We start from the raw sequence: 10,327 nt of genomic DNA, 5'->3' as shown, positions 1-10,327 counted from the left end.
GGAACTGCTGATGCACAACCAAATTTCAAAATGTACCTTGTGTATTCTCAGTGCTTGACTTGGGCAGGAGCTCACCAGAGCTGAGCACTGACACCTTAAATGTTCTACTGCTTAAGCTCCTGTTCCTCTTAGAATATTAGCTCAAAACTATTGTGGAGCTCCTGCTCCTAAATATAAACAGTACCGGCACCCAAAATGAACCGGCACCTATTTTAGTCCAAGTCATACAATGTGCATTTTACTATTCTAACTCGCAACAGTAAGTAGAAAATAAATAAAAGGCCATTCCTGCTTTAGGTCACACAAGCACTGTGAGCTAAGAGGGTTAAGTGCTAGTTATGAAATGTCAGCAAAAATCAAGTCTGTTAAACACCATAACATTTACATTTGTTTTCAAAAATGCCTTTGTAAAAATTATTTTGAAATAAAATGTTATTGCAAATGGATGGTCTTCATGTTTGTTTATTTGGATGAACAGGTGTTTATAGCATAGCTCTGCAACAGACACATCAATCTTACTATGATATATAATTTCCATTGTAAAGATTAGGTTACTCTAGTTACATTTGTATAGGAATGATACAAAATATCACAATGCAATACATTTAACCCTCTACTTCAACCCTCAGAGGTGATACATCGTTTTGAGTATGATATACATCTTGATTTTATATCAGTCTCATAAAATGTTTATTCAAGTAATTAATTGCCAATATGATAGGCGGCCCATGAAAGTATATGATCAGTGTGCAAGAGGACAGCAATGTGAAGCGGACACACTTCCTAACGATCCGGAAATGCACGGGGGAATAAAAACAGCTGCACAACCTATTTATCGGGGGTGGACATCTTTTGTCGCCACTTTCTTTCAGCTGTAGTTAGCAAAGTATTTCTAAATTGATTTACAGAATCTTCAGTAAAGTTTTAAAGGAATACGATGAATTGATTGCCCTAGCATACACAGCGTACATTTTCGACTATGGAGCGCAGTAGATCGCGCGACAGTTCCGCGGATAAGACCAAGAGCACGAGCAGACAAGTCGGAGAGAAAAAATTGTCCAAGAAGAAAAAGCGAAGACATTCCTCATCTTCATCTTCCTCATCGTCCAGCAGCAGTGCGAGTCCGACCCCTTCAAAGAAAGCCTCACGTTCCCTCAGCAAGAGCCAAGGTTTTCTTGACTCAATTATTAAATCACACGTAGTAGTAGATAGCTAACGTTACACACGTATGTGTAGCACTTCACATCCTCACATACAGATATCTAATGTCAGAATAAGATAATGAAATATCTTTGTATGTCTATCAATTTTACAATGTATACATTTGTCTGCTTCAGATCGGAAAGGGAAGAAAAACATGAAAAAAAGAAGTTCCTCATCTTCATCGTCAAGCTCTTCTTCATCCTCCTCATCCTCCTCATCAAGTGATGAAAAGTCCAAGAAGAAGGAAAGGAAAAGGAGAAAATTCAAGAAGAAGTTAAAGAAGAAGAAAAGAAAGTTGAAGAAAGAGATGAAATTGGAGAAGAAGAAAAAGAAGAAGATAAAGAAATTGGAAGAAAGAAGAGCATCCCTGCTTGTAGATTTGATGCCCCCTCCCGCCCCCCCTCAGCCTGTAGGCAGCACCCCCCAGCCCTTCCTGGAGTTGTGGCAGAGTGATGATTGCACAGAAGATCATGGACCAGGTATGTTGGTCTCATATTTTGTTATATGTCATCAATAGCTAATGTTTATTTGTTAACTAGCTAAACAAAGAATGGAAGATGAAACCAGATATAAAGCTGAGCAGATGGATGGATGTTTTGTTTTTGTCCATTCTGTAGCAATGACAGATGAGCAGAAAGCCAGGCTATCCACCAAGAGACCCTTAACAAAGGAGGAGTATGAGGCCAAGCAGAGTGTCATCCGCAGGGTGGTAGACCCTGAGAGTGGACGCACCAGGTACACCAACGCTATATACAACAGTGTCCCCATGGCATCTATGGTTTGGTAGTTTCAATCTCTATTCCTATATGGGTGTGTGCTGGTTTTTATTCCCTCTGTTTTTGTTTTTCAGGCTGATAAGGGGAGAGGGAGAGATCATTGAGGAGATTGTCAGTAAAGAGAGACACAAAGACATCAACAAGGTAAATGGAAAACCATCAAAGACCATGCAGCTATGTGTGCTTTTAGGGGGTTAAAGCATTGTCCTCTACCTATAAAAATGTCTACCTAACACTTGCCCTCCTCTCTTGTTACAGCAAGCCACAAAGGGAGACGGAAACTCCTTTCAGAAGAAACTAGGACTGAACAGGTAGAGGGTCTCCCCCTAATGTAAAGGCTACGGTAGGAAGGAGACATCTATACTATTCTGTATAGATAGGACAGAAGAATAGGTCTCCAGTTAGTTGTGCTGTGCCTCATTTTTACATGACAGGATCCCTACATGTCTCCAAAATGAAAATCAACCCTTTCTGTGCCTATCTATGATTGTACTGTACTGCGAGTGTGACTCAATCATATACATCATGTTTGGCCACATTTTTTGTTTAATTGCTCAAATTAAATGTAATCAAATTAAATTTGTATTTTAGTTGACCAGCATCCTTATATCACAATTCACTTTGGAATTTCTCTGAATCTATCAGAAATTCAGAATGGCCATGATGGCCAACTGTCAGTTTAATATTCAATTCAATTAAACATGCATTCAAACTGACCCCAAAAACAGTCAACTGTGTAATGCTATTTACTTTTTTACCATGTAATAAAGTATTTTTCTTCGATAATTATCCTTGACCATTGCTGTGTGCATCGGGTATTTACTATTTCAGTTACAGATTTAAAACCTAATCTTACACCCGCCATTAAAATAATTTAGAGACAAGAAACCACCCATTTAATTTCTGTTCTTCATACTTACTTTTTATACACTGTATATGTAAACACAGGGAATTGGTAAATAAAACTGTCAAACTTTGGAGGAACACAAAGTATATTGATACTGTATATACCAAGCTTTAACAAAGCCAAGGTATTGGGACATTTTTACATCCAGGGTTTTGATGTGATCAAATTGTCAGCATTGCCATTTCAAAAAGAGTGTGAGATAACCTGTTTTTCAGCGCAGAGTTCAAGTAGTTTTATTTAATATATTCCTATGTACATTTATACTATTTCCCTGGGGATGAAACCAACCAACCACAAGTCATACCAAAGTCTCATTGGGAAATAATGGCCCCTTTCAGTGACCGTACAGCAAATTCTATTGGAGGATTATTCCATGGAGGCATGAGTCAGATCATTGAAACAGAAAATTTAAGGCAAAAAAGGAAATGTACTCTAAGGCCTCTGGTAATATCTGCATCTGCCAGTAGCAGAACTATGGGGAATGTCTTTGTCCAGATGTGTCTGAGTTTAACTGATGATTGGACAAGTCTATCTTTACATTCTTGGGGTGTCAATGTCCAGTTGACTGATACAGTATCTCTGGAGCAGGACGATGCTTTAAAGATCAGCCATGTAATAATTGTGGTGTATGTTTTATTTTAGCTGGATGTGCTAACCAGTCTTCTCCAATTTCACTGTTAGGATGCACAGAGAAATCCATATGGGTTGCCCATAGTTATGTGCCACTTTTAAAAAAAGGTCAAAAGCATATCATATGAACAGTGACTCGTAGCCCAAAGTATCAGTTACAACTGCATTGCTTCACAACACAAGCCCTTCCAGCTCAACTGACTGCATCCTTTACCATGCCTGTTGCATGTTCATGTGTATTTGGGGCGATGCTTTCTGGGTCACCCTGAAATATGCCTATAGTAGGGCAATGGACAGGAATAGCATGATCTCATATTATATGTATGACATGGATTGGTGGTAAAGCAAAGATTCTAGGACATTGGGTTCACAATAGCCTCATTTAAACCTTGCTCTAACATGTGAGTTGTGTGATCCAATCACTCTTAAGGTTAGTCGTGCCTACTAGAGCTGGGACGATAAATGGTCGGTTTTTATAATTTTCAGTTTATCGAGAACATTTTACTGATAACGATAGCCTTTACTAGAGGAATGTGAAGTTGTAATGAAATAGGCCTGTCTGCTAATATTGCTAATGGGACAATTGATAACATTCAAAGTTGTAGGGGTAGTTGAAAGGGTAAAATAATTACTGGTGCTTATACATTTCATTCAACGTATCATTCAATTTATCGTGATAATTTAGTCAATCTTTCGTAATATAGATTTTTGTCCATATCGCCCAGCTCTAGTGTCCGTATTGTGACCAGATTAGCTGATGCCTCCCTGTATGCGAAGTATTTGAGAGATATTCTTTCAAAATAATACGAATTAAATGTTTCTTTACATTTAATTACTGATGCCATAAGTCAATTGTGCTTCTGTCAATGATTTTAGAGGCTGGTATAATGATGTAAATGGTTTGACCATCCATATCTGCTTTCACTTGATTGATATCCAGACACAGTGTGTGCCTTACTACCTCCGGAGGGGGTCAGGAAGATCTGATCACAATGTGTCTTTTAATAATCTACACCCATCTGAAAATGTCGGCACAATCAGAATGTGGACCAGATCAGGACTTGGGGCACATGTTAGTACCAGGTATAAACAGGGCTATAGACAGTCTGATGCCTCATTCATTCCCTACCAGAGCAATCTGTATGGATTGCGAGGACACCACTTCACCATGATGGTCCTCCCTCCCCATACACCCCTCACACTGTCTTCCTTGCTGTCCCTGGATCACGCCAGAAATGTAATGACCGTTCAACCAAGATCCCATCTGTCTAAACAATTTGCTATGATCATCATGTGCTTTGAAAATGTTTCTACCCGTATGTCTCATCACAGGGCACCTAGACATTTTGTGAGTGTGTTAGCACAAGGTTCTGTCTCTGCTGCTGCATGTGCCTGCTTAACTGATTGTCAATGCATTGTGGCATTCTTTCTATATGGTGGATCTGCTGCTGTGGCATGATTGTGGGTAATATTGCACCTTCTCACTAACATTTCAGTACTCCGTGGTCCATTACAGTCATAGTTCTACACAGTTTTGAAACAGGGAAGAGGTAAACATCATTTGCATGAATAAACCTAAGATTAATCACTAACTACTGTATGTTCCTTCTTTCCAAAGCATATTTTTACAAATATCTACAGACTTTTCATCGGAGGCTTCAACAAATAACTCCCAACTGAACCTAAATAGTATTGTCTACGTGCTCAATAACAATGAATGCCTCATTTACAGCTCAGGAAGTGATTGACTTTCAAAATACACTATATATACAAAAGTATGCGGACACCCCTTCAAATTAGTGGATTCGGCTATTTCAGCCATACCCGTTGCTGACAGGTGTAAAAAATTGAGTAAACAGCCATGCAATCTCCATAGACAAAACTTTAACACAAGTCAGTTCGTCAAATTCCTGCCCTGCTAGAGCTGCTCCGTCAACTGTAAGTGCTGTTATTGTGAAGGGGAAACGTCAAGGAGCAACAACGGCTCAGCCGCAAAGTGGTAGGCCACACAAGCTCACAGAACGGGGCCGCCGAGTGCTGAAGCGTGTAGAGTGTAAAAATTGTCTGTCCTCGATTGCAACACTCACTACCAACGTCAGGACAAGAACTGTTCGTCGGGAGCTTCATGAAATAGGTTTCCATGGCCGAGCAGCCACACATAAGCCTAAAATCACCATGCACAATGCCAAGAGTCGGCTGGTGTGGTGTAAAGCTCACCGCCATTGGACTCTGGAGCTTTGGCAACACGTACTCGAGTGATGAATCACGCTTCACTATCTGGCAGTCAGACGGATGAATCTGGGTTTGGCGGATGCCAGGACAACGCTACCTGCCCAAATGCATAGTGCCAACTGTAAAGTTTGGTGGAGGAGTAATAATGGTCTGGGGCTGTTTTTCATGGTTTGGGATCAGCCCCTTAGTTCCAGTGAAGGGAAATCTTAACGCTACAGCATACAATGACATTCTAGACGATTCTGTGCTTCCAACTTCGTGGCAACAGTTTAGGGAAGGCCCTTTCCTGTTTCAGCATGACAATGCCCCCCGTGCACAAAGCAAGGTCCATATAGAAATGGTTTGTCGAGATCGGTGTGGAAGAAATTGACTGGCCTGCACAGAGCCCTGAACTCAACCCCATTGAACACCTTTGGGATGAATTGGAACGCCGACTGCGAGCCAGGCCTAATCGCCCAACATCAGTGCCCGACCTCACTAATGCTCTTGTGGCTGAATGGACGCAATGTTCCAACATTTAAGTGGGAAGCCTTCCCAGAAGAATGGAGGCTGTTATAGCAGCAAAGGAGGGACCAAGTCCATATCACTGCCGACGATTTTGGAATGAGATGTTCGACGAGCAGGTGTCAACATACATTTGGTCATGTAGTGTATATCATAATAAACATATGACACATTAAGATAGCAGATACATTAGCACAAGTCCTGCCATTTGCATGATCAGTTGATGTAGTAGAAATGCAATACTATGCAAGGCAAATACCCCTGCTGTGTATTGGCTGCTGCGGATGATTGCATGAGATACGAACATAAAAAATGAAACACTATGTAGTTAGAAGAACTAAAACAATTGTTTTTGTGTTCACAAAAAAATGAATATATACATTTATATCTATGTATCCTGTTAAATAATAATGAAAAGGTGTATCCTGAATGTGTATCTCCTCAGTGTGAAGAGGATACTAGAGAATTGCCCCTTGGTAGGCCTGACTTCAGCTCTACATACAATATTATATACAAGCCTCGGTTATCTTCAACTATACAATCAATCAACCCAAACAAGGTCCACAGAGCAGTTTCAGTCTGTCTCAACAGACATCTTCCATTCAGCTTCTCCCTTCACATGTAGTAGTAAATTGAGCATACTGCCTACTTTGGCACATCACCTTACATTGATACAAGTTTGCCCTGCAAGTGATATACATAAATATACTTTGTTGTATAGGCTATGATTACAGTGGACTATAATGTAACATGTTCTGTATGATAAAACAGACAATGATTGGGGTCTCAACTGTAATCAAAGTGCAATTGGTATACAGACTTAAGAGTATTGCAGCTGCTGAAGCACTGCTATAATTCTATTTTGGCTGTATGTGTGTGGTTCTGGAGACTGTAGACTGTGTCATGGTGCAGGGAGGATACAATCCACCTGCATAACCCAGGGTGGGAGATGGGGGACATGGATCTATCAGGAGTTAAACCAAACCGGCAGCATGAGGACGCTGGAGTCCAGGAGACACACTGTGTATATCGATATGGTATTAAAGACATATATGATGAATATGATAAATAAAAACTAGAACAATATGCAACTCGGAAACAGTCCAAGTCTCTTTCTTTAGGAGTCTCTTCCTATTGTTGGCCAGAGGTTTGTTTGTGTATTGTGCATGCATGTTCCTTGCTTAAATAAGATGCTTCTTAAAAGGCTTTTCTCCATTGTATCAATGTCCAAAGAAAAAAGAGACATTGCCTCTACCTGTTGTTGTTTTTGTTGATTCAGGTATATTGATGGTCTTGCTTTAATAAAGACTGGTTCGTAGCACCAAAGGTTTTCAATGCTGTATAGATGTGGTAAAGAGATCAATGGAATTTGACCAAAACATTGGAAACACCACGCACACAACCCCCCCTTCCCAATCTCCTCATTATTGCCCATCAAAATTAACCTACATTTATGCTATTGTTTATACATGTATTTCACACAATGTTGGGGTAAAATTAAGCAATAAGGCCCGGGGGGATGTGGTACAGTTGAAGTCTGAGTTTTACATACATTTAGGTTGTAGTCATAAAAAACTTGTTTTTCAACCACTCCACAAATTTCTTGTTAACAAACTATAGTTTTGGCAAGTCGGTTAGGACATCTACTTTGTGCATGACACAAGTAATTTTTACAACAATTGTTTACAGACAGATTATTTCACTTATAATTCACTGTATCAATTCCAGTGGGTCAGAAGTTTACATACACTATACATACACTATACACTATAACTCATACATAAGTTGACTGTGCCTTTAAACAGCTTGGAAAATTCCAGAAAATGATGTCATGGCTTTAGAAGCTTCTGATAGGCTAATTGACATCATTTGAGTCAATTGGAGGTGTACCTGTGGATGTATTTCAAGGCCTACCCTCAAACTCAGTGCCTCTGCTTGACATCATGGGAAAATCTAAAGAAATCAGCCAAGACCTCAGAAAAATAGTGTAGACCTCCACAAGTCTGGTTCATCCTTGGGAGCAATTTCCAAACTCCTGAAGGTACCACGTTCATCTGTACAAACAATAGTACGCAAGTATAAACACCATGGGACCTCGCAGCCGTCGTACCGCTCAGGAAGGAGACGCGTTCTGTCTCCTAGAGATGAATGTACTTTGGTGTGAAAAGTGCAAATCAATCCCAGAACAACCGCAAAGGACCTTGTGAATATGCTGGAGGAAACAGGTACAAAAGTATCTATATCCACAGTAAAACGAGTCCTATATCGACATAACCTGAAAGGCCGCTCAGCAAGGAAGAAGCCACTGCTCCAAAACCGCCATTTAAAAAAACAAACTACGGTTTACAACTGCACACGGGGAGAAAGATCGTACTTTTTGGAGAAATGTCCTCTGGTTTGATGAAACAAAAATAGTACTGTTTGACCATTGTTATGTTTGGAGGAAAAAGGGGGAGGCCTGCAAGCCGAAGAACACCATCCCAACCGTGAAGCACAGGGGTGGCAGCATCATGTTGTGGGGGTGCTTTGCTGCAGGAGGGACTGGTGCACTTCACGAAATAGATGGCATCATGAGGGAGGGAAATTATGTGGATATATTGAAGCAACATTTCAAGACATCAGTCAGGAAGCTAAAGCTTGGTCGCAAATGGGTCTTCCAAATGGACAATGACCCCAAGCATACTTCCAAAGTTGTGGSAAAWKGSYTWMRRRMMAMMAMRKYMARGRWWTKGRRKGGCCATCACAAAGCCCTGACCTCAATCCTATAGAAAATTTGTGGGCAGAACTGAAAAAGCATGTGCGAGCAAGGAGGCCTACAAACCTGACTCAGTTACACCAGCTCTGTCAGGAGGAATGGGCCAAAATTCACCCATCTTATTGTGGGAAGCTTGTGGAAGGCTACCCGAAACGTTTGACCCAAGTTAAACAATTTAAAGGCAATGCTACCAAATACTAATTGAGTGAATGTAAACTTCTGACCCACTGGGAATGTGATGAGAGAAATAAAAGCTGAAATAAATAATTCTCTCTACTATTATTCTGACATTTCCCATTCTTAAAATAAAGTGGTGATCCTGACTGACATAAGACAGGGAATTTTTACTAGGATTAAATGTCAGGAATTGTGAAAAACTGAGTTTAAATGTATTTGGCTAAGGTGTATGTAAACTTCCGACGTCAACTGTATATGGCCAATATACCATGGCTAAGGGCTGTCCTTTGCATGACGCAACGCGGAGTGCCTGGACACAGCCCTTAGCCGTGGTATATTGGTGAAACAAATCTGCCGGAGTTAGCATTTATCAGATATTTATATATTATGCAGCGAAAACAGCCAAATATATCCAAATCGGATTTTAGTAACCACATTGTGGGCCTGCTAGAATACATAAATCCTGATGGATTTGCCGAATATCCACTTTGTTAGATCAGCTTTTTTTCCATTGACCTGTTTACCGCATATATTCTCTCATTCTTCTTCCTGTCTCTGTATTTAGAGCTTTGAAAGCCTACGACTAGCATCTCACTCTCCCCTGTCTTTAAATTATTCTCTGGTCATCTCAATCTTCATTTCTTGAATTTCTCTTTCTGCAGTTTTTCCCTTTCCTCATCACCTTTGTCCTTGCTCAATTTCACCCCAGGCTGAAACACCCCAGGCTCCAGCTTGGTGCTGCCACTGCGGCCCCAGCAGCCTGCTGTAATGCTCATGCTGCGCTGGGCTGGTCCAGGGCCATGCTGGCTGTGGCTGTCTGACTGGCTCTGTGTGCGCTCTGGTCTACTGTGGCCGCTGCCGCTGGGCAAGCTGGAGGCCGGCTGGGCGGAGATGGTGCGCAGCAGGTGGTTCCGCTTCCGTAGGAAGTCGTTGTTTGCACCCAGACCAAAGCTGCCTTTCCGTAGGACCATGCGGGCACTGCTAGTCTTTGCTGGCCGGGAGCGCTGGTTGTACTCCAGCTGAGAGAGGTGGGTCGCATAGCCCTCTGTAATGAACTGTTGGGACAGGCAGGGAAAGAGACAGTCATATAATGTAATGAAGTGCTGCATATGGTAAACTAGAGGACCAGGACTAAATTAAAAA

The 10,327-nt window shown here is 41.1% G+C and overlaps 2 protein-coding genes across 3 annotated transcripts in view; one reads left to right on the top strand and one right to left on the bottom strand.

Moving 5' to 3' along the window:
* Nucleotides 1-811: 811 nt before the first annotated feature.
* On the top strand, nt 812-2,768 carry arl6ip4 (ADP-ribosylation factor-like 6 interacting protein 4). Its single transcript, XM_023978455.2, has 5 exons — nt 812-1,169; nt 1,338-1,682; nt 1,821-1,938; nt 2,054-2,123; nt 2,238-2,768. The coding sequence occupies exons 1-5, from the start codon at nt 980-982 to the stop codon at nt 2,292-2,294; spliced, it is 780 nt and encodes a 259-aa protein (XP_023834223.1). The 5' UTR covers nt 812-979; the 3' UTR covers nt 2,295-2,768.
* A 6,231-nt stretch (nt 2,769-8,999) lies between these two features.
* The window catches only part of LOC111957829 (membrane-associated phosphatidylinositol transfer protein 2-like), a 97,661-nt gene continuing 96,333 nt past the window's right edge, over nt 9,000-10,327 (bottom strand). For both annotated transcript variants that reach the window (XM_023978851.2, XM_070437043.1), the window contains one exon: nt 9,000-10,239. In XM_023978851.2, coding sequence (XP_023834619.1) covers nt 9,820-10,239 — 420 coding nt within the window. In that variant the 3' untranslated portion in view covers nt 9,000-9,819. The remainder of the gene's footprint in view (nt 10,240-10,327) is intronic.

Source organism: Salvelinus sp. IW2-2015, linkage group LG33 (assembly GCF_002910315.2).
Source record: "Salvelinus sp. IW2-2015 linkage group LG33, ASM291031v2, whole genome shotgun sequence".
Taxonomy (NCBI): Eukaryota; Metazoa; Chordata; class Actinopteri; order Salmoniformes; family Salmonidae; genus Salvelinus; species Salvelinus sp. IW2-2015.
Note: the sequence above shows the minus strand (reverse complement) of the source record. Positions and strands in the feature narration are given on the sequence as shown.

Coding starts and splice junctions, on each gene's coding strand:
- arl6ip4 (XM_023978455.2), top strand. CDS start 980: ATGGAGCGCAGTAGATCGCGCGACAGTTCCGCGGATAAGACCAAGAGC. Junction 1,939..2,053: donor CCTGAGAGTGGACGCACCAG/GTACACCAACGC, acceptor TTTGTTTTTCAG/GCTGATAAGGGGAGAGGGAG. Junction 2,124..2,237: donor GACACAAAGACATCAACAAG/GTAAATGGAAAA, acceptor CTCTTGTTACAG/CAAGCCACAAAGGGAGACGG.